Here is a 27,586-nt window from a genome sequence, read left to right as displayed (position 1 = left end):
GAGAAACCGGCCTGATGGACATACAAAATTGTGATGACGGCGACGGAAAATAAGAAAATTGTTCATTACCTTGGTTTTACCCGTGAGGTGTCCAAAAATATAACATTTTATTTTATTACTTACTGTTAATGGCTAGTCATAGATATAAGCATTTTTATGGAATAAAATAACGCTATATCATTATTATAATTTCTATATATTTAAGAAAGTGCCTCGTAATACGTAACAAACAGTTTTAGTCTCCTGTGGTTTGTTTTAATCTACTTGAATCAAATATGCCTTATTATCAAATTGCCCAATATTGTCCTTCAAATAAATTGAATGACAAAGTCAACTATGACAAGCAAGCAGACATATGAGACAATTGAATATTAAAAATGTAAATAAATTACAAATATGACCGGAATTTAATGAAACTCTTGCATGACATGGGCAGACCATGCCCTCGTCTATTCGTGCAAAACAAAAAGTAACTAAAATATATACAGGGTAAGCAATTCCTAAACGAAAATTTGATGTAAATATTAACTATTTAAAAAAAAATTGGTAATGTTTATTTGGTCGCGATACGTATGGGTTTATGAATAAGGGGGTAAAATTATAAATTCTGAATAAAATCAAAACTACTGTTAAAGTAAAAGTATTAGTTAAAAAATGTATTAGAGCAATTGTAATGGAGCAAACTATCTTGATAGTTGCGTACCTGTGTTTAAGAAGCTCAAAATTTTATCCTTCTCTGTATGTATATTTTAGAAATGTTCTTATTCGTTCACAAAAACTTACATGTTTTTAAGTCAACGGGAATAAACATCTGTTTGAGTAGACATGGGGGGAAATTGGCCGTGCCAAAAATTGATATGGAACTGTATAGAAAAAACACCTTTTGTATGGCAATGAAGATTTACAATCATTTACCAATTGCAACACTATAAGATCTCAAGATACTACTTTTGGAAAAAACGTATTAATCAGTAAATTATTAATTGTGTAAAAGATTATAATCAATTATAATTTGATAACGTATAATATGATATTTATCATACAAATAATTTAAGAACTAACTGATATGAGTCATACAATTCCTATTGAGACAAATTTGCACGCCTATCTGACAATTTTCGATTGCACTATGCAATATTATTTTATACCATATTCTTGTAATAAATTAATAATTATTGTACAAGGATGGATAAATTCGCAGGGCTAAGACGCTCAATGCCACTCATTGTAATTCTAAAATCCACATTTCAGGCCCAAAATTATCGTAGAGAAGTCACAAAATCTTCCAGTGCCAATCAAAATTTCGCTTATAAAACCAAAAACTCATATTTCATCTACAAAGAAACCAACGGTGGTAAACTTTCTAAAAGCAGTTAGCTTTAGAAGTAAACATGCCCCAGCACCTAAACCGCCATTGAGAAGATTCAGAACACCAATATGTCGATGGTTTAGACGAAAACGGGCGCTCAACCAACTAATAAAGGAACATAAAAAAGAGTTAAAAGTTGTTGCCAAGAGGAAACAGGCAAAATTTGAGCGGGAACGCCTAAAAGATTTCATTCGCTGGGAAAGTCTTAAGCCGAGAATATCGCCTATCGAAACACAGAAACAAAAACCATTCCTCCATAAGGCTTTTAAATCACCTAAAAGTGAAAAAACACATGTTCAACCAAAACCAATAAAATTGGAACCGACGCACAAAGATTTAATTAACTGGGACAGATTTAAACGGAAAAAATCGCAACACGAAATTGAAAGACCTATTTATACACCTCCAACTAAAGTCAAGCACAAGCCGCCTGAATCAGTCAAATATAACCCGCGAAATACAGATGCCACAGTCAAATACATGACAAGCCCGATTGTAGAGAAACAACCTAAACTCTACTACGACCAGCCAATTTATGAACTTCCTCGCAAATATGAACCTGTTCCGAAAGTTGAGAAGAAATATAAAGCACCTATCATTGTTGCAAGAGAATGCAGGGGTTTGTGTATAAGTGAAAAACCGGCTCAAGTGCAACCAGCGAAAAAATCAAAGTCCGTTTACGTTAAGAAATAGTAAGTATTTACATTTTAGGATTTCTCTTCACTCTATATTAAAATAAGTTGTAGAACTGGGATATAAAACAGCAAATTATTTATTTATTACATTTAAGTAATCCCAGTAATAATAATAATGGATTTCTTGTCATCATAAAAAGAAACCAGTGGCGCCACCTTTAAGTCTGGGGGTCACATTTTTGTGTCTGTTTCGTGATCATTTATTTAACCATTGGACAAGGAGGTGAGTTTTCAGTGCCCGACTGACACGAGGCTTTTTGGCACTTTTCCATCACCGTACTAGCGAGTGTTAGATGTGTTTTCTTAGCTCTATTAAATTTTTCATTCAAGAATTTCATAAATATTTGACACAAAAATTCTGTTTTTTTTTCAGCAATCACCGAGAATCGTTTACAAACAAATTCGTCAACTGTTTCTACCGAGTTTGCTGCCAATTCTATTGTTACCTCACTTGTATAATTATTATCGCATGCTGTGTTATGTGTCTCATATGAAGTAAAGAAAAATACAGTTTATTGTATTATTTGGTATATTTAATACAAGTTTTATCAAATATATAATGACTATACGATACGTACACGCTATTTACAATACACGGACAAATTAAAAATAATTCTTAAGGCACCTTATACGGAGGTAAGTTTACGCAAATTCGCTCTGCGACGTCTTCATTAAAAACAGAGAGCTTTCAACAAAATCAACAAATATTATCTACCTACATAGGATATCGGAACCCACTTTGCATCATTTTCAAAGAAACAACGCGAAATGCGTTTTTACAAATCAGTTTCCCGTAATTCAAAGTGATTGAAATTTTCCTTCTCAATCATCACTTTCTTATTCTCCATACTGTCTATAGTACTCCCACATCTCTTCCTATTTGGACTTAACTCGCAATTCAAATGTTTTAAAGGTGACCTATTCGATATATCGACTGCCAAATTACCAATGGATGAAGTTAAATCTGACGGTACATTACCATCCAAACAATACAATAGTGAATCAGTCAACCTGTCATCGTCATTCGATTTATTTAGAATCGATAGATCGATCGGCGTAGCAGTCAACACAGATCTACTTAATAAATACTCCCGAAATGGGCCGGATAACGATTTTTGGTCCTCGGATTTCTTTGGTATATCATCGATTAGTGTTGTGTTTAAATCGGTATTTCTCTCGTTCGTGAACAGTCTTGGTGCGCATAGACTGTATTCAGAACAATTCGATCGAGAATCGAATTGCTTAAGGGGTAGCGATGCACTTGCTGAATTTGACCTGAAAATATATTACTTTTATATATACAGTGTAACGTCCCTCGATTTAACGACTGCCTACAGCGGCGAAATCAATTGGCTTTGGTTGGTTTCGTTTGTCTTCGATGCAATGATACACTCTACATAGCATTACACCCACTCTCAATAACGAGTACAATTGATTGATAAAGTATTTTTTAAGTTGCGAAAATTAGTAAAAACTGCGCAGCTGTGTACGTTCTTTTGTTGCTTTAATATTGTAGCCCGCAATAAACTCGACCGTCGGAATCATGCATACGAACTTTCTAAGAAATTCTTTTTGATTTACAAATTGGGATTGCTTTCCTGTGTAAACTGTTGTTGACCATGACTTATAAGTAGGAATCTATAAAATTTTCTTCTCTCCATTTAACAACAACTCTCTATAACACCATAAAATACATAGTACCTTCAGTGTCGTTGTATAGAGTTTCCACTGTATATTCATTACTTTTCTGATATAATTTTATTATATTATGCAAAGAATTCCGGATATTATGACAATGACGTTCATACTATTTGAAATCTATTTTGTATTTATTTGGGTGTGTAAATATAAATTAATTAAAAACATGGAATTCTAATTTTAAATCCAGTCAATTTTTAATTGAGTAGTGTTTTGTTTTTACTAAATTTCTTTTAATATTATGGACTAAATTTATAAACCCGTTATTACAAAATAATTGATGCAAAAATAATGACCAAAACATGAACCATAATTAATAAATGTTTTTACTTGAATCCATAAAATTTCAAGCTAATACATACCTAGTATTGTCTTTTGTTAAAATAGCTTTTACACATTAAGAAAAACACTTTTTGAACGGATTAAAGCTATGTATTATTATTAAAACTTATAGTTGTTTACATAATTCTAAATTTTCAGCGTGCGTGGTCACCGTGATCTTTTAACTTTTAATAATAAGTTTTAATAATAATACATAGCTTTAATACGTTCAAAAAGTGTTTTTGCTAATACATACCTTTCACAAGAATAACTAGAACGAGTTATCTCATCCTCAGAAGAGACGAAATCACTGTCATTCTTCGGAGACAAAGACTGGTAAATGTCTTGCGTCTCGGGGATGTCTCGATGTTCCGACGTTGTTATTATTAAAGGTTTGCGAGAACGTGGCGTCATTATTGATTCCTGGAAAACAATTTGTAAGCATCAACTAATTATACACGTATTTAACTAGTGGTTTCCTTATATCAAATGTATTTACATTGATAAAAAGATGTTTTATTTTATTACACTTAATACTGTGGTCGGTAGTAAATATAGAACAGAGGGCAAACAGGTTTACCTAATGTTAAGTATTACTGCCGTCCAAAGACACTGTCAATGCCAGAGGGCTCGCATTTTTTTTTAATGGAATCTCGCTGTTGGCCTTAAGGGCCTTTACAGCTCAGCTCGGGCTGTTTTGGCGAGCGTAGCTCGGCCAGAATGGCGTTTTATCCCGCGGCTAGCTCAAGGGCGTCTCCTGTGAGACTCGAACCTCGGCTTGGGCCGTCGCGGGGTGGTCAATCGCCTAAAGGGCAGGACGGAAGCTCACTGGAGTGAGCGAAGTGCGAAGTAATGGTCCTCGCCTTCCCCGGTGAAGGCGGTTTTTTACCCTAATCTGTGAATTTCTATTTTTATTATTGGCCGCGCGGGCGAGAGGGCTCGCAAGTGCGTTGCCGACCTTTTATGAATTGGTACGCTCTTTTCTTGAACCCTTGTATTCTTAGTATCTAATGAAACAGTTTTATTCTAAGACCGATTTACTTTTCACGTCAGTACTATTGCTTTCGTGGTTTAAGTTTCGGCGCGAGTCGAACCCTAAAATTCTAGGTTATTTTCTAAATGCACTTGCGAGCCATGGGCATGTGAGTGTCCATGGGCGGCGGTATCACTTAACATCAGGTGAGCCTGCTAAGTGATCTATATTAAACTACCGAATTCCCTTTTATTACATTTAAAAAAATGCCCTTACAGACGCGAACACATTTTTTATATATAAATTTTATGAAAAATATATACTTATATTTAACAGAAAATTCACGTTAGAAATGAGAATCGTTAACATAGAGATGATTTAAAACACTCATGCGCAAAACATGCAAAGCACAAACCTGCATCGCTTTAGATAACTTCTGCGTGGATTGTGTTATAGGCGACATTGAGGCGCGTCTAAAGTTAATCGAATATGGCGTCGAGCATTCCTCATCAAAAACCTCGGACACCCCCGGAGTAGATGTCAAATAATTAATTTTCAATTCTATATCGTTGTCGTAGAGTCTGTTTTTCTTCGGCGTAGTTTCTGGCGTACAAACTTCGCTATCTGTATCTTGGTCCTCAACGCATGACACACAGGATGTAGGCGTACTGCGTATATTGGAACGTTTTTGATACTTTTTGCTCTGCTGCGAGACAACTTTGGATCTGAACAGTCTTGATCGTTTCTTTGTGTTTTTCGGAGTTTCGTCGTTCGAGTCTAACGCGCTTAAGTTAGGCTCGGAAACGAATTTCGGACTCATTTTCCTAGATTTATTTAAAGCGCCGTCGGATAATGTGCTTTCGTTGCTAACGTCCGACTCGTAATCGTCATCTAAAGATTCGGAACTCGCCATTTTGTTGGCTAAATTCTTAAGAACGATATTTTTGTGAGATACATCTTTGCTATCGTCAGAGAATTTCAACTTTCCTTTGCACTTCTGTAAATAAGGCATGCGTTTAGCACGTGATTGAAAATTAGAAGAATGACAGAAAAAAAAACATGAATCAGAGGTTAGATATGCTGTATACAAACTTAGACATTGATTAAAATTTCTTTTAAATAAAATCTATTTACATCTATTCTAAAACTTTCAGCACTTATTGAATTAAAAGTATGATTTAGAAGGTTAGCAAGAATATAAAATGGCTTTGGATTTGGGAGTATACATTTATTAATTGTCATTTATTATTTAAAAAAGTTTCATAACACGATGTACATTACTAACCTAGTCAAATTTCTCACTAAGTGAATGTAATTCTTCGAGAAATAAAGTATCTTTGAACCAAACTTTATTATTATCAACAAAATTACTGTATTAGTCAAATTACACGTCGCTACCGGACAGTACTAAATTTTGTAATTTTAGTATTCTAGGCACTGAATGTGTATTATCAATACACTTTATTAAAAGGAGTAATGTTACGATTTTTTAGAGTATCCGTGTGTAATAATTTGTGTGGGGCTTTGGCAAAATATGATAGATTTGATTTGTTCAAAAAATATGCTACTATGAAGTAAGTCATTTAAGATCTTTTTAATTAAAATACAGGTGCTATTAACATAGAGGTTAGTTTATAAATATTCGTTTCTGTATAGATTTTTATATGTCGGCTTAATATCGTCTTTGATTTACGAGTACTACTAATAAATTATTGCTATTTAATTCACATTGTTTGGAGTATTCGCTGGCCACAACAGTATGACAAAGCGTCGAGTCAATACATAGATTTTATTGAAAAGTAACTTGACATAAGTCTATGTTTGTATACATTAATGGTTATCAAAGCAGATGCAAGGCCTACATACCTCTTCAATAGCATGGATCATGGATGTCGATCCCTTCTTTGGCGTTTTGTTTAAGATACCCTTATTAAATATGTGTCGTTTTATTGAATCGCCAAAACTTCTCGACCCGGCAACTTTTCCCGTTCTTTGTATTTGTATTGGTGTACCTAAAATACATCGCAATGCAATTTTGTATCGTATTAACGCTACAAAACCCTTGGTTTTGGCTTTAGATTTCTGTTTTCTCCGATTTCCTCATGATGTTTTTCTTTTGCCGTACAAGCAAATGTTAATAATGCATACAATAATGTTAATTATGGAATAAATTAACACGAAAAATCTATCTTATTGAACTTTTAAAGCACTTACTCTTTCATCTCTTTATATTATATTGTGTTTACGCTGTGATAAAATGAGACAGAGTAGTTTAGTGTAGAGTTTAGTTTAAACAATTACATTGATTTATTATTTATAAATACGGAGCTGTTCAACCCTAACTCTAATCGAAACTGTAATTTGTTATCATTTTTTTAATCAATACAATTATTGTGTAATGATTTGTAAATTATATTGCAAATCAATATAATTTACAAATCATTACAAAGCTTTGTAATGATGAAACCCAATTCAAACATATTTAAAATAAATTCATACCATATCCATTCTGTCTATTGAAGTGTTTGACAAGGCGTCGTTTGTGCTGTGAGTCGGGCAATGCCTGGATATGGGCGTAAAGCTGCGCAAGCGCAGTATCTGTTGGGTTGGTCTCGTTCTCGACTTGTGTGCGGTGACGGTCCACAAATGTGTACACTGTGCTTGCTGCTGTCCTAAAAAGTAATTTCAAAAATAAAACGTGTCAAACAATCAGTCAATTAGATATCTGTATCGTAATCATTTATTTTCTTTATAATGAACAAATCAGATTTATGTGCCTCACTCCGTAGATTTTTGGGTCAAATGCCGGAATTATCGTTATCTCGATTGTTTAAAGCGAGAAAGGAAAGGTATAAATCGAACACACAGCCTCAGGTAGATAGTCGCACGGCAAAAATTAATTTAATTTATATTATATTTTTTGCGTCATGCTTAAACAGACTAGTTTCTGTCAACATGTTTAAAGCATGTTACATATCCATAGTATGTCATATACAGTCGTGGTCAACTAATTAGGGACACTCTTTGGTTAAAGCGAATTGTGAATTTATTTTTTATTTTCCAACGAGTCTAAACCATATTCCATATCTCTTACATGTAAGTATAATTAGTCATTTATGTGCCCGATTATACAAACAATAACAACTTCTTAAACATTAAACCTCTTTACAGTATAGCTGATAGATTATTGTAGTGCTATTTGTTCAAATAATGCTGACTGGCCATTTAATTAGGGACACTGAGATATTGCGTTCTATTTTCAAAATTTGAATCTCAATACTTTTTTACTTCTTCTCTTATTGTTTCGTGGTAGTTTTGGCGGCAATCCCGATATTTATTTTAAGTTTTGAAAAATATTTTTAAGAAAAATGGGTAAAAATAAAAGTTGCGATCCAACACAACAAAAATTCTCATGAAGTTTGTTGTCGAGCATGGTTGGCCATACCGAAGAATAGCAGAACATTTAAATTGTTCAAAAACTATGGTATACAATGCATTGCAACATATCAGACGCAATAACACAGATTTAAATGTGCCCAGAACAAAAAGATCGAGAAAAACAACTCCGCAAGAAGATAGAATGATAACCAGGTTAGCTAAGAAAGATCCGTTTCTAGGCTCTATTTTAATTAAACACGAAGTGTTTGGGACAGACGAAAGAGCTGGTGTCTCAGCGAGGACCGTTCGACGACGTCTGCTAGAAGCAGGGTTGTTCGGAAGAGTGGCTCGCAAAGTACCGTTGTTGAAGAAAGAACATAGAAAAACTCGTTTGGCGTTTGCACGTAAATATGGACATTGGACCTACGCCCAATGGCAACATGTATTATTCTCTGACGAGACCAAGGTTAATTTGATTTGTTTAGATGGAAGGCAATACGTACGGCGTCCAGTAAAAGCGGAAATGAATCCAAGATTCACAAAAAAGCAGGTGAAACATGGCGGTGGAAACATTAAAATGTGGGGTCCATTTTCTGGACGTGGAGTGGGACCTGTGAGGAAAGTTCAGGGTAACTTAGACCAACATCAATACAAGGCAATATTGGAGGAAACGATGCTTCCCTATGCTGAGGAGCATCTCCCTATTATATATACGTTTCAGCATGATAATGACCCGAAACATACCGCCCGTTCAGTCAAGTCGTTTCTTACCAGTCAGTCAGTATCGGTGCTAGATTGGCAAGCAAATAGCCTGGACCTTAACCCAATCGAGCACCTTTGGCACGAAATCAAGAAAAAAGTAGCCACTTATCGTACCACAACTTTAGATGAACTTAATGAAGCTTTTTGTGAGGCATGGGCAAACATTCCTATCGAAACATGCCAGAAACTGATAATGTCTATGCCACATCAGTGTCAAGCGGTAATTACTAACAAAGGTTTTGCTACTGATTTTACACGTAATAAAATGGAGCTGTTGAAGATATTATAATACTGCAGATTATTAGTTTTGTTTAACTCTATTTTTCATTATAGTTCACTGTCCTTAATTAAATGTCTAGCTACAGAATTATACCTTAAAATTGAATACATATTCAACCTTTGATATTAAATACTTTTTTCTATTTATTTATTATTTTATTTACAGCTATTTAAAGCATAAAAATCGGACCAAATTATGCAAATAATAGTTACTGAGAAATCAATAGGGTTTTATATTTGTATGTACATAACCGGTTATTTTTCTTCACTATCTTGCACGTCCCTAATTAGTTGACCACGACTGTATATGAACAGTACGCAACACCAATATAAAAGGAAGCGGACAACAGATACCAACAGCTTTGATCGGATACCTCACATCGTACCCGTCAAACTGTCAACTAGTAATAAGTCTATAATACTATAGATTATTTGTCGTGCACCTCATATCGAACAGATTAAATAGTTATATTTAGTTAAATCTCAATTATTGTAGTAATTAAGTGATATAATATAGAGATAATGAGTGAGTGAGTTAATTGTAAATAACAATTAAAACTCACTATCACTATTCAACACGTAGAAAATTAAAAAACGAATTTCTACTAAGAAAAACACTTTTTGAACGGATTAAAGCTCTAAGTATTATTATTAAATTAGTATATTTGCAAAAACGCGTCATCTTTTAGTCGATACCAACTTCGGAGCAATAAATACAGATAAAACAACTTTCAATGCAGCTGTGATACTTTTGACATTTAACACCTTTCATCTTCAGTCACCGTGACCACGCACGCTGAAAAGTACGCGAAACGTCGGAAAAAAAAATTAGAATTATGTAAATAACTATAAGTTTTAATAATAATACATAGCTTTAATCCGTTCAAAAAGTGTTTTTCTTAATGTGTAAAAGCTATTTTAACAAAAGACAATACGAATTTCTATTACCTAAATACAATAATTTATATGGGAAAAAACATTAGACTACATTATTCCAAATTTATTAACTCGTAACTACTTCTTACTAATATAACAAGAAACAATATTAAATTAAAATAAAAAAATATTACATAAATCAAACATTACCGTCATTTAATACATAATTCGAATATAAGAAATTTGATTGTTATAATGTTATAGTTTGTATGTGACTGGCCTTAGTATATATGTTAATGATTTAAATATGTTTGACGTCCTGGTGGACTGAAAAACTGTGACCAGTTTGTGTTTCCACCACACCAACTTCCATTATATTAAGATCATTTATACAATAAATAAATAAATAAAATAATTAAAATATAATTTGGTTTTCTTTGGGATTCACCGCTGGCCCTCACTTAATTAGCAGGTAACAGTTTGTAATTGGTAACAGTTGTATTTTACATACAAAATTTACTCAGGGTGTACAAAAAAAAATCAGAAATATAAAAATTACAGATGGAATTGATAACCTCTTCCTTCGTATTTTTTAATGTAAATGTGACCTTACTATTGTATTTATTGCGAGTATTACACATAACAATTTCAGTATATCTACGTCTGAAATAGTACTTAAAATATCGAGTTTTGCAAGTAATATTTGCCATATATGAAATTGAAATGAACCATACCTATCAGTAATGCTTTCATCCAAATCAACATCCGGGGACATGATCCGTTTTCTCTCCCGTAGAGCAAAGTACGCCGCTGAATCAGTAGCGAGCTGCGCGGGCGCTTCAAAAAGCCTACACGAGTGACGTATCATGAAGCTAATGACCGGCGACATTGCTATTGAATCTGCATGAAAGTTCTCCGGTGACAGCTGAAATAAATTTCAAATATGGAGGACGCAAGATGAAACGTGGCGTTCGTTTGTGATATAATGACGCATCATATCGCGTGTTGGACCAGTGAGGTTGAACTATTCACCATAAACCTTTCGTTCGTCTTTTTTTTAAATTCTTTTGTTCGTCTTAATCCAGTCGCATAATTTCTGCGGAGCCCATAGACTGGACGCTTCAAGTGCGCTTTACCACACCAGTTCTAAGGGTTTGCGCTATATATAAACTAACCGGCTCTTCTTTGGATACAATTGCCCCACCCCATCTATGAGTAAGGTTTACAAGGTCACCAGCTGAGCGACTACCACAGCCCTATGACAAACGCTGATCAGCCAGTGGCCTAGACAGCCCAGAAGCTGGCTGTTAATAATGGTTTTCATTATTTTGCAGAATTACGAGATGATTGCTATTGGGCGATATTTTAACGGGTAAGATATACAAAGCAGATTTGTAAGCTTTGTACAGGTTTCAAAAGGTATTACTTAATGAACACTGAAATATTGGTGTAATATGCATTTAAGGATTTTTATTTCAAACTAAAACATTCGCTTTCACTTGTTTAATAAAGCATATGTTATAACCTCTCTATTACCATGAATTTTCAAAATTAAAAAATTGTATCAGCCGTATGCAGAGAAATATATTTCAACTTTAATAACAAATTATAATTGAAACAAGCAAGCCGTTTTTGTTGCTTTTTATTTGAGCCATTTTTTATGGATGGTTGAGTAAATCAATAATCTATGGTAGTAAATGAATTAGATTTTTACCTTTCTCGGACATAACAGGTGTGGTGTAAACATTGTGGCCAGTGTATCAGGTGACATTCTGTTACTTGCTTCATTATCAGCAACAAGACGCAACAAACTTAACAGTCTTTCAAGAAAACTTCTATGTGATGGTGTAAGCAGTAACAATAAAAGCTGTAGAGCTGTCAATAGTTTACCCTCTGATGATTCTGCATTTGGTGGATATTGTGCTGGAATTTAAGACAATCGTCATCCATTTTTTCCCCTTTACTGCTGACCATGTAAATTTATGTTTAAACCAGTTTTAATTTAGCCAGAAATTGTATTTAAGTATAGTCACATTAACCAAACATAATATTAGTTATGCCTTGTAATAACTGTAAATAGCTTTTGTTGATTGAATTATCATTTGCAAGCTTTATTTTAAGAAAAGAAAACTTGGTAAACTAACCTGCCAAGGTACAATATGTTTGATAATACTGATCCATAAGTAGTGGTTGAGGTAAATCTGCTAGAAATCCTTTAAGAACTGAAGCACAATCATGTACAGAGAATTTACTATCATCAAGGCCCAAGTTTGATCCTGTATGTAGTAACTGCCTCAATTCCTGTTGACGACTCAATGAGCCTGTTCTACGAAATATTCCTTCTTGGGTAACATCTGAAATATATGATTGTTATGTAGAATTGAAACACAGTGGATTCCATTTATTACAACTAGTTACATCAAGGTTGTAGCAACCATTTACCTAAAGCAATATTAAATCTAAGTCCCTTGGGTTTAAAGCATACTTAGTACAAATTTTATATGGATGTAGATATTTTCATGGCTAAATCCTATGAGAACAGGAGTCGGCCGCTGAAGACACAAAGAGTTTAATTATCTTTTGTTTACAATCAAACAGATGGTCAGTAAATGTGGAGATTTTAAATTTATAAATCTCCAATTGTGTGTTTTGTGTAGGATAGGAAAAATTATAATCTGACTAGCAACTGTGTTTCTACTCAGAATATGTATAGTTTCATAAAAACTAATTAAATCAATTAAAAACTATGAGCAACTTACTTTCAGCCTTTGAGAGGAAGGCAATAAGTTCATTTAGTCTGGAAATCCCTTCTTCAGTGATAGAATTAGCTTCAACATTATTTTTGGTATTATTAGTATTGTGATTAGGTGTTGTTCCTAGATTTTTTGTTTTTTTGTGAAAATTCCATCGGAATTGTTTTGGTTTATCAGTTGAACAATCAACACTGAAAAGGCAAAGGCAAGGCAAATGGTAATTGTTTTTTTAAAGACAAGATATAACATTTTATGTAAGCGATGTGTATTCAATACTGCATAAAATAAGTAATTTAGCTCATCAATAAAACTTGTAAAAAATAAAAATGTAAACATACTCATCTGTGTTTATATCCACAACAAAAGATAAATGCATCCGTACTAAAGTAAAAAACTGTTCCAAATTTTCTTGTCTGAGTCTTTCGATGAGTTTAATATCGGGGCAACTCATTTTGAATTTTATGTATCACGGTATCAATAATATATGGTAATGAATCAAACCATTTGCAACAAATTATCACATGTTAAAAATAGCACTAGTCTTTAATTATTATAAAACTAGTAAAAGTCCACTAGATTACTGTTGGATTTTATCTAAATAATTATACACAATGATTTTACACTATACAGTACTAATTATGCATTAATAAACTAAAAACAAAATAAACGGCGAACAAGTATTTTCATAAACGCTATTTAAAAAATGACAACTGTCAGTTTTACAACGGTCGGTCACTTTTTTTAGATGAGCCTGAGTTCGGTGTTGCCATAAGGATAAATTATACATAAAACGTATAAATATAATAACTTCAGAATTATCACACCAGTCTGTGGCACTTAAATTTCACTGCAATTATGACTAAAATATAAACCCTACCGCCCTTAGTGATTTATTAAAGTAATTATTAAATTACTAAAACACATGATATGTTCCTAAAACTAATTAATAAACTATCTCTAATATTACCAATGACTAATTTTATGCATCAAATTATTAAAAATATTAATTATCATTAGTATAATTGATTCATAATTTAATGACCTATTTTCTAATTTATTCAGCTAGGGAAGCTTGAAAAAGAATGTAAAACAATAATAATAGAAAAGTTTTTGCTTAAACAGTAATCAATAACAAGATAAAAGAAGTATATTATTTTTAGAACATGTCATCGTGTCCTAAGTCTGCTAATAAATTAAGTCCTCGTTCCTTTAAGGCCTTTGATAGAATTTTTTGTTGCTCAATTTTGGCATCTTGTTCCCGTCTTTGGGCATCTAATATATCATCAACAGACACCTCCGTTAATGGTAGATTGTCCTCTTTATCCTTGTCCTGTAATGTGAACATAAGTTTATCTTACAATTATTTTGCATCTAATCTGTAACCTAAAATAATTAATTTAACGACTATTTTATATAAAAATGGTTGAAGTATTTTAAACAAGACGGTACAATTTTAATTAAAGATTATCAATATGATAAGAATTACAGTATACTTATATTGTTCCACTTACTATTTCTCCCAATAAAACTACATTTTCACCTCTCACTATGAAAATTCCTCTGGGTATATCTCCATATTCCTTTCCAACATGAATTCTCTCAATAGTTTTGTGAAGTACTAAATTGGCAAATTGGTCTACACATCGCAAATAGCCAATTAATGTCCTCCCATCTCGCAGCAAAACCATGAGTTTTTCTTAATGAAAAATAACAATTAGTTCACAATGTATGGTGAAAGGTATACCATTCCAGCATTACCAAAAAAATAACACATACTGTCCAGTTCATCAAGCAGATGAGCAGTACCCTCTAGAGGATTTAAATTATTAGTAGCCATTTTAATACTCGACTTCAACTAAATACTAATATTAATTCAAATTAAAAAAAATGTATCCTTTGATGTTTTAAACTCCGTAGAAAAATAATATTAATTCTATGAATAAATCTATGATTCTGTCAATGTTTGGTTTATTATTTACAGATTAAGATATATTATTAGTGGGATCAAGTATGTCAATTTGACGACACATAGAGGATAAAATTGAGTATTTGAATATTATACAAATCCACCACAGATAACTAATCACACCACAGGGAAAACTACAGAGCAAGGAACAGAAATAAAAATTATATTTATAACAAACAGCATCACCAAAGCATCAAATGATCCCAAGTATTTATTCCACTATTTCGCTCTTTCTTAAATCTTTAAGAAAGAAACATTAACAACGATTTTATTCTAGGTTAACACATTCATCAATATGGTTACCATCTCAAGATCAATATTTAACGCAATAAATTTTAAATGAAGCTTGTTAAAATTCAGTAAATCAATTATTATTTTACTTCACATCTAGATGTTTAAATATTATCTCAAGTTGGGAATTGGTGCATGTATGTATATACATTGTGTTATTTTTATTATCTATAACCTGTCACTAGTTATATGTCCTCAGAATATGTTAATTGTCATCTAGGTAGAAAAATCCTTTTATTTCTTTTTGTGGTGTTTTTGTGTATTTTTCATTGTAGATCTAAATATTTACATTTTTGTTTGTCCAATTAATGTATGAATATAATTTTCTGCATATTTAATTAGTATCCCTATAGGATATTTCTATTTTTTATGAAAAACAAAATTTTGAAGAAAATATCTCCACTATGGAACAGGACGATGAGATAAAGTCGGGTTGTTTATTGTTTCCCCCAGCCGGAGGAAATATGTTTAGTAAATTTCCTAAAAAGGTATTGTGATAATTTTATTGTCTATGTTATTATATTTACGATACATTTTTGCATAAGTAATATGGAGCGCGCCTTTATGATACATGCTTTCTAATGACTCAGAGTTGCAGGCAGACTGTGAGTAGCATAACTTATAAATGCTGAGCCTGCCCATCCATATTTTTGTAAAATATTCAAGTTTATGTCTAGTTTGACCTGAATATATATAATATGTGTGACTTATCTAGTAAAATTTAATATATAATGTACTTTTACATGTATAAACCTATTTTTAATATAAAAAAACTAAATTTAGGCAGATATCAGAATATATGCCATGTATGATTATGTCTATTTTTTGTTTTAGAAAAACTGGCAACAAAAATACTGCGTCTTGTTAAATGCAAGTAAACAAGGTATAGAACGGTTGGAAATTTATGACACCAAGGATGACGTTACAACTGGTGCTATTCCGAAAATAATAACCTTAGAAAATTGCATCAAAATAACACATTCTAGTCCAAACACTATAACTATTTTGACTAAGTCTCTCACTCAACAAATATGTGCTCAGTCAGAAGCAGAAACATTAGAATGGGTAACGGCACTACAATCTGTTGCTTTTAGAGGAGTTTCGTCTAATCCTATCAGTTGTGATGAAGATAATGACCTCTACTGTTCATCAGGGGAAGGTGTGTTTTCTGTTAAAATGTGTCCTTCAGAAGCTTCAACAAGATGTAGCTTTGAGTCTATTAGGTACCTGCTTCTTCTTACAGCAACTGCCATAGAATTGAGAGATGTTAATGACCATAAGTTATATGCTACTTGGCCATATAGATATATAAGACGTTATGGATATAGACAGGGTAAGTTTACATTTGAAGCTGGTAGAAAATGCGATACTGGTGAAGGCATTTTCCATTTAGAGCATCCAAATCAGTCAGAAATATTTAAATGTTTATCATTAAAAATGAAAACTATGAAACAAATGATAGGAAATGATAACTTGCACAGTCCAGAACATTCAGAGTTTAATATTCAACCAAGTCTTAACCTATTTCCGGGTTCAAGAAGTCCATTGGTGGCTGCTCGGCCCGATGATTTAAATTTAAGTTCTCTTTCATTCAAAACTCCATCAATATCAAGTCAACAAAGTATCAGTACTGATAGAGACCAAGCTCCCCTCTTAATGCCAAAACCAGCACTAAAACCAAAACCACAAAAACCACCAAGAAAAATAGTAAATATACCAAAAATAAGAGAAACAACAAGTTCTACTGATGAAAGCATAGACTTTGGTAGATATAAAAAACTTGATAATTATGAACCAATTGAACAAATTAAGAAAGAGAGTCCTCCATTAGTGCCATATGATAAAGTGGAAGTGCGAAGTGAAGCTTGGAAAACCTTGGGTATAGATGATCCAGATCACACGGAATTTACTCCTAATTTGGGAGACAGTCCTAATTGTATGAAATTAATATCAAGATCACAGGATAATTTGAATACCTCAGGACCAGAGACATCAAGAATTATTTTATTGCCCAGTCCTGTCATTGATCCTGAGGATGAAAATTACGATAGATTGCAATATTTTGGATCAACAAGCAAATTAAATAAATCCTCAAGATACAAGAAAATTGAAGCAAGACCTACAACATTGGCTCTGAATGATTCAAAGAGCAAAGACACTTGGAATGATTATGATGAAGTTGAAAATGTTATGCAAACTGCAAGGATGGCAGATGATTCTCATTTGGGCTATGGCATGATTAGAAAACCAAACACTCCTGGTCCCCAAGTACCCACTGCAGCACAGGCTCAAATACTTCAAAACCAAATAGGTTTAGAAGATGTTACACATAGTAATTGTAATGGTACTGATTATGCTATTGTCAGCCGTCCTAAAAGAGTTTAAGGAGAAGAGATTAAAACTATGAAGACTGAATGAAACAATGAATTTTACTACTGAAGTAATATTAACTCTTCTTATTTACCATAAACTTCAGTTTTACACTATATTATAATTATTACAAACAAATACAATGTAAGTTTTACCATTCCATTACAAATATTCAAACCTTTGAAAGGAATTTAAGCTATTATTATTAAATATGTATAAATATATATATATGTAATAATAATAAATCATGCATATATAAAACATTAATTATTATGTGTAAAAGATGAGACTGTTCAACATTCCTTTATTGTAAAAGATTAGTTAAAAACTAAAATCCATACATCTACTTATTGAAATTGTGATTTTAAAGTGCCTTTTAATTATAGTATTAAATATTTTTAAGTGCAAATCTGACTTAATGTAACCCTTACAATGTTGTTATTGTAGGTTTACTTATAATATGCAAAAGCCTTATTGTATTTAATTTGTAATTAACAAAGAGTTTTGTAGTTTAGGCTTTTATGAAGTATTATTTTATGTTAAGATATCAAAATCTGAAACTGCCTTAAAGATACTACAAATTATGTATATTTTTTATAATTACTATATTGTGCCAATATATACAATAAGCACACAACAGGTGCTAAAAATTTATGCACAATTTAATTTTTTTTTTGTAAGTTTTGCCATATTTTATAAAATGTTTATATCAACATGTAGTAAAAATTACTTAATAAATACATATTATAACAATGTTGCATGTCTTATTAATTATTATCTACTTGATTTGCATAAAGCTAATTATTTTTTATAATATTGTGAGAATTTAAAGTTCACATTGGAGTAATATTACATTTTAATAACAATAAGATAAGTATTTTGCCACATCAAAAAGTACTGATTATGCTATACATTCAGGTTTCTTTTCTTTTTGAACAATTTCCTTAGCAATAAATTCTAAGTCTTCAGACATAATTTTTTGTACTGTTTCACCCTTTTCTGCCATAATGTCTTCAATATTTTTCTTTCCATTCATGTCTGTGAACCAATTCAGATTATCTGCAATGAGGTGTCTGTTTTCACAACCATCACAGTTAACTATGACAACTCCTTTGTAATATGCCAGTTTTGTAATAAATTTAGCATTTCTTGTGTTGCATTTTTTACATGTGTACATAAGTTGAAATTTTCCTTCAAATTTCTTTGGCTCAACGGTCAGAGGAACTGTGCTTAATTTAATATTACTTGAACTAAACTGTCTTGATGATTCAGTTCGTGGTGTAGAAGATGAAACCGGCACTGGGAATGATATTCTTCTTCCCAGAAACGAATTTCCATGGCTTGGAAAAAAGACAAAACTATTGAGCAATCGCGGAGACTGGTATTTTACAACGAAATCTATTAAGGTCTTATGCGACATATTTAAATTGTCTAACTTTTTTATTAGTAATAAGACCTTCGTTTACTCCTTAAGTAATACTTCAATTATAATTTAAATAGTCAAGAAGATTTTAATATATTATTATTGCGTCAAATTTTTCTAAATGTAATAAATCCTTGAGGGCCGAAATATGAAAACATTTTACAATGTCTAAAGTTGTCAAATGGCGAAAATGTCAAATATCTATTCACATTGACGGTCAAGGATTATTGCCATGCAACTATAACAAAAATATAGGAACGACACACTTCATGCATTGATGCAACTTGGGGGGTATTTTTAGGCGTCGGGACGTCTGACCCCATCGCCCACTGGTGAAATAGGTTATTTTACCAGCTCAATCATTAAACCCCTTCCTAGTAGCGCCATGCTGTTGCCTGGCGTGACCTTAGCAGTACCACTGTCTAACAGTAAACCAGCGTGAAGTAATGCAATAATTTCACCATATTGTAATCGCATTTCGTGCGGTGAGTGAGATTCCCGAAACCGACCCTGCACCTTTCTAAGAAATATGAAAGTGCAGAAGAAACATAAATTATCCCAGGGGGTTACCACACATGCTGGCGGGGGAGAATTTCCCTCCCTGGGCGTCCTCCTTGGACTTTACATATGTTAGAAGGCTTAATTCTAACATCCACTACTATTGGGAGACTGCAAAGCCAGCCTTGCTCTTTCTTACTGAGACTCAGATATATTCTCCGGTTGATACTTCCCACCTCTCCTACCTGGGGGTATGAATTAAAACACTTCCTTTGTACCACGTTCTGACCGCTATAATGGTCTAAATTAGCGATTTTAACGCCCACCGTGCCAATTGGACTCCATCACAAGAAATCAGGCGGAAGATTCTTTCACTATTTGATATACCAGATGGTCATAAACCCTCTTTGTTGGATCTTCTACTAACTTTGCATTGGAGAACTACCAAGTCTCTGTTGATTCACCATTGGGTTCATCGGATCATTGCGTGGTCCAGAGTCCAGGTCGACACGTGTGGCACTACAAGATGCCGTTGCTGATCATGTCATCGAGGTAATAATGTAGGGTTTCATACACTGCACTTTTTATTCTATTCCTACCTTGGATTAAACGTTCTTGTAAGGGTTTTGCGTCGTAAACGAGAATGCGTCGAAGCCTGGACATGGCCATCATGTGATGTCACTATCGGCGAACGTATAAAAGCCTATAACCCAGCCTCCAGGTCCGTCAAACAGGAAGTCGCTAGGGCAAAGTTGCTCATTGCCAAATTGGGTGAAAAATGCTGTCCAAGGGGACTTTTGTCAGCCCTCCACTCCATTCCATTACACCGGGACGATGACTGGGTGTCTCATAGCGCGAAGTAGAAGGTCTATCTGCTAGGCTGCGTCACACTTGTCTTTGGATGACCAAGGAAAAACAACACGGACATTACTGCGGGGATACTTCGATATCTTCAATTATATTACGGCAACGTGCTATACGCTAAGCTTGTTATGTCCAAGGAGGATAAGTTGACTTGTGTTGAGCGTGCATTCAATTGCGCTGCGTACTTGTTACTCGTGCTCCTGAGTTAGTACTGATTCTATCGCGCCTTTTTGGTTCCTGTACTCGGTCGGCATTGCCCGAAGTGCAGGAAGACCGTTTCAATACATCTAATTCCTAAAAGTAGCGATCGCTCTGATCTGTCCAACTATCGCCCGATAGCTATAACCTTATTCTACTCCAAAATAATGGAAACCATTATTTATGACCAGCTCCTGAGATATCTAGAAGGTGGCATTCGTCATGGTCACTCAGCTGGGGATTTTTTCGTTTACATCCTTACTTATAGGTGGGCAAAGGCAATTGAGTTCAAGGCGGTAAGTTTGGACATAGTAAATCCCTTCAACTGGTTGTGGCACAGAGAACTTCTCTTGAAGCTCAGGTACTCCCCGATAAGCTAAGCTACTGGATTTCCAGCTTTCTCGCGAGATCGGAGCATCAAGGTCGTCATCAATGGAGTATTTTTGACTTTAAGCCCGTTAGGGTGTATAATTAAGGGGTTACTTTGTTAAAAAAAATTTAAACACATGGTTCTTTACAATTTATATTAACTTTCGAACCCAACCAACAAACAAAACTAAAGATGAACTCTAATGGTGACTATAACTTTTCCCCGAGATCGAAGTAATAGGTTAACGGTTATAAATGTACATTAAATTACGAAAAAATGTTATTTGAAATTATCTCTCAAACCGAGTGTATAATAATTAGTAATTTATAATAATTAGGGGTATATGAAGTTAATCTTAGGAGGAGGAATCTAACATTCTTTCGGAGTTACTGTATGCATCATTGACTTCATGGTTTATGGTTTTTAAAAGGCATCAAGCTTTTGATAAGCTAGTTAACGACCACAGAGCTAAAAATATGACTACTTATAAGTAATCTGTAGCAGTAATCAGAGTATGTATATTTGCCTTCTAATCAAAATAACCTCTAAAATCTAATCACAAAATACAAACGTAAAAAAGTCTTGCAAAATTGTAGTTTAAAAAGTTTTAAAGTATCAAATTTGAATATGGTTAAATATATATACAGTATATAAAAGTAAATAAGCAAATAAAAATTGGTATAACATTATTCCTCAGGGAGTTAGCAAAATTTTAATACGAATCTAAGTATGGAGCCAATTTGGTTTAAGGAAGTTTTAGCTGATGAAATTATTAAAAACGACGACATAATAAATGAAATGCAAAGTATTGTCACAGGTATTGAAAGTTTTAATCCTATATTCGTCACTCAGAACATAACATAGAAGATATAATTATTTTGTTTCTCACAAAAAATTACATTTTGTTTATTATCAAGTCATAAATGTTATGATTAACTTTTTAGATATTGTGTGTGGTCATATTGATATAACCAGAATTGTTGAGAACATGGCTGGAGTGCTGACTCATAAAGATTCTGAAAACAGAGAAAAGGGAATGCGATTTTTCACGAATTTGCTTAAAAAAATTCCTCAAGACTTTTTAACTGTATCTCAAATAAATTTCATATCAAAGTTTTACATAGATCGTCTAAAAGATAATCACAGAGTAATACCAGCAGTTTTAGATGGTTACTTGACAATAGTTGGTATGAAACATTTTCACATTAGTCTTTGTGGTGAATACTTCACAGTCTTGTTTAGAGAGATTGCCTGCCAGTCACAGCTAAGACAAGATAGACTTAATATTTACCTGACTATGCAAAACACCATGGATAAAGATATAGAATGTAAGTATATGTCAGTAATTAAAAATATTAATAAAAGACTTACTAATTACTAAGTTGAACAAATAAACAAAACTTTGTATATTGTGTTTTACTAATATTTTAGTTTTATCTAATTCTATAAAGACTTAATACATAGTATATAGTACAATATATGTCACATTTTTCAAAACAGCTTCCCTAATTTCAGATATGAAAAGCTTGGGGCCTGACTTTGTTTTTGGTTTAATATCAGCCATGGATGGAGAAAGAGATCCAAGAAATTTATTATTTCTCTTTAATTTTCTACCAAAGTTCCTAGCAAACATTCCTCTTGGACATTTAGTTGATGAAATGTTTGAAGTGATATCATGTTATTATCCAATTGATTTCCATCCATCTCCTGATGACCCAGCTGCTGTCTCTCGAGATGATTTGGCCTTAGCACTTTGCCCTTGTCTATGTGGAGTTCAGGAGTTTGGAGAACAGTGCCTTGTTCTGTTAATAGAAAAGTTAGATTCCAGTTTAAGAGTAGCAAAGTTGGACTCATTAAGATTATTGGTAGGAACCATTTATCAGTTTATTTCTCTTATATACATTTTCTTATTAACAATAACTAGTGATGGAAATTTGTTAAGAGTAAGGTTATCATATATTTGTAAGTAGCCACTGGCTTTCAGATATCCCTTTCAGTTTTATTGTTTTCTCAAGGTGACCTGAGCTTGGAAGAGCTTAGAGAGAAAGTTAAATTAATAGAAGGAAAGTAGCTTACTACCTTTTATTTTTATAAATTAACTGTAAAGAGTAAACTTAATACCTGTGATTCTTCAGCATGTAACATGAAGCTATGATTGAAATCTGAATAAAGATTAATAAATTTGGTTTACTTCATAAATACTAATTAATAAAATAATTATGGTCAATTTCAGGCAGAGAGCTGTAAAAAATTTAAACCAGAAACCTATATACCATTTCTAAAAGCACTTTGGTCATCACTATATAGAGAAATTTCTCATAAGACTGATGAAGAGCTTAAACTGGCTGCCCATGAAGCTTTATCAGCTCTTATTTCTAACATGGCAGCTTCTCATAACACAGATCAATCATTTGAGAATTTTGTTAAAGGTATCATTATATCAATGCAAACATCTCTTGCTGAATCAACAACTGTAGCCCAATTTGTACACACTTCACGAATTCTGCTTTCCACAGCTAACAGTTCAAAGGAATCGTGTGTTATTGTAACAAAAACAATGATTCCAGCAATTATATCATATTATGAGTTTAAAACATCGGCAAAATTGCAAGTAGCAAGTTTAGAATTCATAGGAGAGCTATATGATCTAGCAAAATGTTGGGATGTTGTAAACGATATTGATAAACAAGCAAATGAAATAATACCGCTTTGCTTAACTGCTGTTAGTGAGCCAACAAAAGAACATCAAATGGCAGGGTTTAAAGCTCTTATCAGAACCATAGATGTTTTGAAACCAGATTTGGTGTTGCCCTTTGTAGAAATTTTAATTCATATAGTTCAACATTCAGACGACCATGATATCCTTCTGGTTAGTGTGGAAACAACAAATGCAATTGCAAAAAAATATCCAGAGCTTATCATGGATTTGGTTGTAAAAGGAAAATGTAATATCGAGGAAATGGTAGATAATAAAAGCATCTTACAAAAACGCCTTAATTTGCTCTCTAATCTGGCAAGTATAGATGATTTTACGAGAGTAATCATTGAGGAGATGTTGAAAATAATTACTGTAGATGATAAAAATGCATATAATGTTATTAAAGCATTGAATGGATCAATTTCTAACACAAGTTTATATACAGAGGAAAAGGTTACTCAAATTGAAAGTGATCATGGATTAATAGATTCCATACTTACTTGGTTATTGAAGGAAATCAAATCAGGGTCAAAAGAATCCTTAGTGCATGGATATACATTAATATCAAATACAATGTGCAGCTTGCCAAGTGAGAAGCAAAAGGCTGTATTGGAGCGCCATAGTTCTAAAATCATGGAAAAATGCCAAAATGAAGATATTTATTATCCACTATTGGAGTGCTTGTACCGATCATTACAACAAAATGTGTATGATTCAAGTTATGAGCATATAATGACATTATCAATAAAAATTGCTATTAATAATGATAATGAATTCATTAAGACTAGAGCTTGTTGCTTAGTAGCCCATTTCTTGAATAAAGCTGAATTCGGTCAAACATTTGAATTGTTATATGAATCTTTGAAGAGTTATCTGTCATCATGCACTAAAGATGAAAATATTTGTTTGTCGTTGATACAATTATTTGGATGGATAGCAAAGGCTTTAATATTGAGAGGAAGCGATTTGTTTATATTTTGGCTGCAAAAGGTTTGTAATTATTTTATTTACAAAGCAATATACATACACATTTGTGTGTAAATAGACTTGTAGAAGTAAATGAAAGTATCCCCAAAGGTTTGGTCCAGATACATTTCATATAGAAACATAGTTTTCTGTGTCCGTTTTATTGATCATTCTTAAAACAGTGTTCTTAAAAATACATCCTTAGTTTTGCCTTCTCAGATATAGTAGCGCCATCTATTGATCGTGCAATAAACGGTGCACTGACCTTATTATGAACTATAGATATATGACCGCGTTCGTTACCATGGTTACGATGTATGTATGAGGTCTTAAATTTTGAAATGAACTTATTACCAAGATTACGAGTCCTTCAGTTTTATAATAATAAGTGATAATGCTGTAAAAGTTCCCATCAGTGCCATCTATTTACAGATACTAATAACACTATCGAATCCTGAGTGTTGCCAGCAAGGAGCGGAAGCGATTCGCCTTATTGTCAGTGATCAACCAGACTGTCTAAACCCTAGACAACATTGTCGAACAAGTTTACTCTACAGGCAGAGAATATTCCAATCTTTCGCAAAATTATCAGAGAAATTTGGTCCAATCAGCGAAACTAAGGAGACTTATCTGCTCTGTTGGGCTTATGTGTTGGAGAAGGCTCCTAAGAGTGTCCTAAATAATGAAGTTGGAAAAGTATGTATTTTTATTAATTTCTTACATACAAGTAAATTGTATTTTTGATTTTTCTGCGACTACTAACCAAAAACAACACCATGAATTCCAGCTATACTATACTAATATTATAAAGAGGATATTGGTTCAAAAAATACTGGACCATTTTAAAAATTCTTTCACTATTTGAATGATACATTATCAATGATTTATATAAGCTATATAAATATAGTATTAAATAAAAAGAGTTGAATGTTCCATAGTACTATATCTTGTCCTTGCAATCGAATTAATAAAATAAAAGTATATAAAAAATGGAGCTATCAAATATTGCTTAGGGTTAAGAGCTGGGTAAGATGGCCTATATGCTTTTAGAACTTATAAATAAATATCATTCATGAATTGATGGCCGTCGATGGAGTGGCGTAGCTACCTTGAATGGCACCCGGTGCAGAAGTTGGTGGTTGGTTGCACCCCATCGAAATCAATAGCAATAAATTTTATATGATAAAGGACACACACTTCACGAAACAAATGAGAAATGTTGCAATTGACACGTCAAAGATCGCGAGTATGAGACGGGAAATCCCCCACGACAGCGTTAGCGTCGTCGACAGCTCTGCGGGTTTGCGGGAATCCCCGCATACCCGCATTCTACATAGAGCTGATCTAGTGGTGGAATTCCTGAAGAATTTTTTTTTATGATAGCGATTTATTTTATTTGTTAGTACATTGTTCTTAAAGTTGTGACACCGGGTGGGTGTCACCCCAAAAAAGGTGACACCCAGTGCGGCCCGCCCCCGCCGCCCCCTTTGCTACGCCACTGCGTATATGATATAAAATGATATGAATTTTCTTAACAAGCGCGCTAAAACTGTACAACTGTCAATTTTTCCATATAACTGTTAAATATTTATGAAATACGGATCATACAAATTCTTACATTAATTACCGATACCCTTTATCGGTTCTATCATTTTGATAACACTTGATGAAAATCGATACTTTATAGAATGAATAATTTGGCACTAAACGTACGATATTATTTACAAAGAAAAACCACTTACTATCGTAATAAACTGTATTAATTGAGTTCACGATTTATACGTCCCGAATGTTTAGATTATGTACTATGCAATATGTATTTGGGTTAAATTCATATTAATTTTCTCTAAATATTATTTTCAGATTTTGCCATTAGTTGTGGATAGCTTAGACTCTGATAACAAAGACCTACTTGTGGTGATGATCGATGTTCTAATATACTTTGTAGTAGCGAAAAACATTCTTGTGGCACAAAGTTTTCAAACTATTTTGCCACGATTGGTAAAGTTATCCGAGTATATGAAATCTATGGTGAGAATTATATTTATAGCTTTTTACCTTATTTTATATAAATACGATACAAATTCCGTGTTAAACAGAACATCACAGACTTTACTGTAGTAAAATTATTTTCTATATTATCTTGCAATGACTTGTCGAAGTTATTGTCATTAGAGATGATTTTTATTAAAGACAGCATTGTATCAGTAACCAAGTTAATATTTTCCTTGAATTTTTTTCGTAATTTTTTTTTACAGTACAGTTGAAGCGTATTCGCATTCTAATTATTAATTATTTACAGGATGTTAGAATAAAGAGCCTTCAATGCCTCTATGAAATAGCGAATTCGTACAAAACAGCTCTATTGTTGCCGTATAAAACCGATTTGCTGTTTGATTTAGCGCCATCTCTTGACGACAAAAAGCGCCTTGTTCGTAATATGGCAGTGCGAGCACGAACCAGGTGGTATCTAGTTGGGGCCCCCGGCGAAGAGAAAGATGATTAAATAATAAAATTATGCGTTTGTTATTAGCAATTGTAACTTAAAACGAAATTACAATTCTGATTAAATCAGAAGCAATCTCCTTTTATATTGCTATATTTATCTATGTACTGTTGTTTTTTTTTAAATTAAAAATATTTCTACATACTTGTTTATTTTATCAACATATGAGGCATTAAATGACTATCGAATTTGGGATATACTTAATACTCGACCTAAAAGTGTCGAGATAAAAATCGTTACAAAGTATTGCAAAAAAACATGAAACTGACGTGCCACAGAGTATTAAATATTAGCAAATTTGTTAATTTATTGTTTCTTCTCCGCGTCACACT

At 33.0% G+C, this 27,586-nt stretch overlaps 6 protein-coding genes across 6 annotated transcripts; 3 read left to right on the top strand and 3 right to left on the bottom strand.

Annotated features, from left to right (window-relative positions):
* Positions 1-350: 350 nt before the first annotated feature.
* On the top strand, positions 351-2,587 carry LOC123713003. Its single transcript, XM_045666456.1, has 3 exons — positions 351-489; positions 1,252-2,061; positions 2,438-2,587. Exons 1-3 carry the CDS (start codon positions 440-442, stop codon positions 2,556-2,558), a joined length of 981 nt encoding a protein of 326 aa, XP_045522412.1. The 5' UTR covers positions 351-439; the 3' UTR covers positions 2,559-2,587.
* On the bottom strand, positions 2,568-14,071 carry LOC123713002 (rho GTPase-activating protein 19). The gene is made up of 10 exons (XM_045666455.1): positions 13,443-14,071; positions 13,111-13,295; positions 12,496-12,705; positions 12,066-12,274; positions 11,086-11,276; positions 7,556-7,728; positions 6,923-7,068; positions 5,472-6,053; positions 4,340-4,506; positions 2,568-3,339 (listed from the first exon to the last, which is right to left on the bottom strand). Exons 1-10 carry the CDS (start codon positions 13,553-13,555, stop codon positions 2,841-2,843), a joined length of 2,475 nt encoding a protein of 824 aa, XP_045522411.1. The 5' UTR covers positions 13,556-14,071; the 3' UTR covers positions 2,568-2,840.
* A 129-nt stretch (positions 14,072-14,200) lies between these two features.
* Positions 14,201-15,032, bottom strand: LOC123713004 (U6 snRNA-associated Sm-like protein LSm1). The gene is made up of 3 exons (XM_045666457.1): positions 14,881-15,032; positions 14,616-14,800; positions 14,201-14,434 (listed from the first exon to the last, which is right to left on the bottom strand). Exons 1-3 carry the CDS (start codon positions 14,939-14,941, stop codon positions 14,261-14,263), a joined length of 420 nt encoding a protein of 139 aa, XP_045522413.1. The 5' UTR covers positions 14,942-15,032; the 3' UTR covers positions 14,201-14,260.
* A 617-nt stretch (positions 15,033-15,649) lies between these two features.
* On the top strand, positions 15,650-18,406 carry LOC123713430 (docking protein 2). Its single transcript, XM_045667088.1, has 2 exons — positions 15,650-15,849; positions 16,196-18,406. The coding sequence occupies exons 1-2, from the start codon at positions 15,766-15,768 to the stop codon at positions 17,744-17,746; spliced, it is 1,635 nt and encodes a 544-aa protein (XP_045523044.1). The 5' UTR covers positions 15,650-15,765; the 3' UTR covers positions 17,747-18,406.
* A 163-nt stretch (positions 18,407-18,569) lies between these two features.
* On the bottom strand, positions 18,570-19,321 carry LOC123713431 (DNL-type zinc finger protein-like). The gene has a single exon (XM_045667089.1). It carries the CDS (start codon positions 19,149-19,151, stop codon positions 18,633-18,635), a length of 519 nt encoding a protein of 172 aa, XP_045523045.1. The 5' UTR covers positions 19,152-19,321; the 3' UTR covers positions 18,570-18,632.
* Positions 19,322-21,641: 2,320 nt separating this feature from the next.
* On the top strand, positions 21,642-27,397 carry LOC123713280 (MMS19 nucleotide excision repair protein homolog). The gene is made up of 7 exons (XM_045666884.1): positions 21,642-21,901; positions 22,029-22,412; positions 22,600-22,949; positions 23,318-24,772; positions 25,181-25,444; positions 26,612-26,779; positions 27,051-27,397. The coding sequence occupies exons 1-7, from the start codon at positions 21,814-21,816 to the stop codon at positions 27,252-27,254; spliced, it is 2,913 nt and encodes a 970-aa protein (XP_045522840.1). The 5' UTR covers positions 21,642-21,813; the 3' UTR covers positions 27,255-27,397.
* Positions 27,398-27,586: the final 189 nt, after the last annotated feature.

Source organism: Pieris brassicae, chromosome 8, assembly GCF_905147105.1.
Source record: "Pieris brassicae chromosome 8, ilPieBrab1.1, whole genome shotgun sequence".
NCBI classification, from domain to species: Eukaryota; Metazoa; Arthropoda; class Insecta; order Lepidoptera; family Pieridae; genus Pieris; species Pieris brassicae.
Note: the sequence above shows the minus strand (reverse complement) of the source record. Positions and strands in the feature narration are given on the sequence as shown.

Bases quoted from the DNA above. Each gene is read 5' to 3' on its own strand.
- LOC123713280 (XM_045666884.1), top strand. From the start codon at position 21,814: ATGGAGCCAATTTGGTTTAAGGAAGTTTTAGCTGATGAAATTATTAAA. The intron at 21,902-22,028 runs GTATTGAAAGTT...TTAACTTTTTAG, and splicing joins AATGCAAAGTATTGTCACAG to ATATTGTGTGTGGTCATATT. The intron at 26,780-27,050 runs GTGAGAATTATA...AATTATTTACAG, and splicing joins CCGAGTATATGAAATCTATG to GATGTTAGAATAAAGAGCCT.
- LOC123713430 (XM_045667088.1), top strand. From the start codon at position 15,766: ATGGAACAGGACGATGAGATAAAGTCGGGTTGTTTATTGTTTCCCCCA. The intron at 15,850-16,195 runs GTATTGTGATAA...TTTTTGTTTTAG, and splicing joins TTAGTAAATTTCCTAAAAAG to AAAAACTGGCAACAAAAATA.
- LOC123713002 (XM_045666455.1), bottom strand. From the start codon at position 13,555: ATGAGTTGCCCCGATATTAAACTCATCGAAAGACTCAGACAAGAAAAT. The intron at 12,706-13,110 runs GTAAGTTGCTCA...CATATATTTCAG, and splicing joins CTTCCTCTCAAAGGCTGAAA to ATGTTACCCAAGAAGGAATA. The intron at 7,069-7,555 runs GTATGAATTTAT...GATGTATTTTAG, and splicing joins CAATAGACAGAATGGATATG to GTACACCAATACAAATACAA.
- LOC123713431 (XM_045667089.1), bottom strand. From the start codon at position 19,151: ATGTCGCATAAGACCTTAATAGATTTCGTTGTAAAATACCAGTCTCCG.
- LOC123713003 (XM_045666456.1), top strand. From the start codon at position 440: ATGCCCTCGTCTATTCGTGCAAAACAAAAAGTAACTAAAATATATACA. The intron at 490-1,251 runs GTAAGCAATTCC...TCCACATTTCAG, and splicing joins GTAACTAAAATATATACAGG to GCCCAAAATTATCGTAGAGA. The intron at 2,062-2,437 runs GTAAGTATTTAC...TTTTTTTTTCAG, and splicing joins TCCGTTTACGTTAAGAAATA to CAATCACCGAGAATCGTTTA.
- LOC123713004 (XM_045666457.1), bottom strand. From the start codon at position 14,941: ATGGCTACTAATAATTTAAATCCTCTAGAGGGTACTGCTCATCTGCTT. The intron at 14,801-14,880 runs GTATGTGTTATT...TTTTTCATTAAG, and splicing joins TCTGCTTGATGAACTGGACA to AAAAACTCATGGTTTTGCTG. The intron at 14,435-14,615 runs GTAAGTGGAACA...TTCACATTACAG, and splicing joins TAGTTTTATTGGGAGAAATA to GACAAGGATAAAGAGGACAA.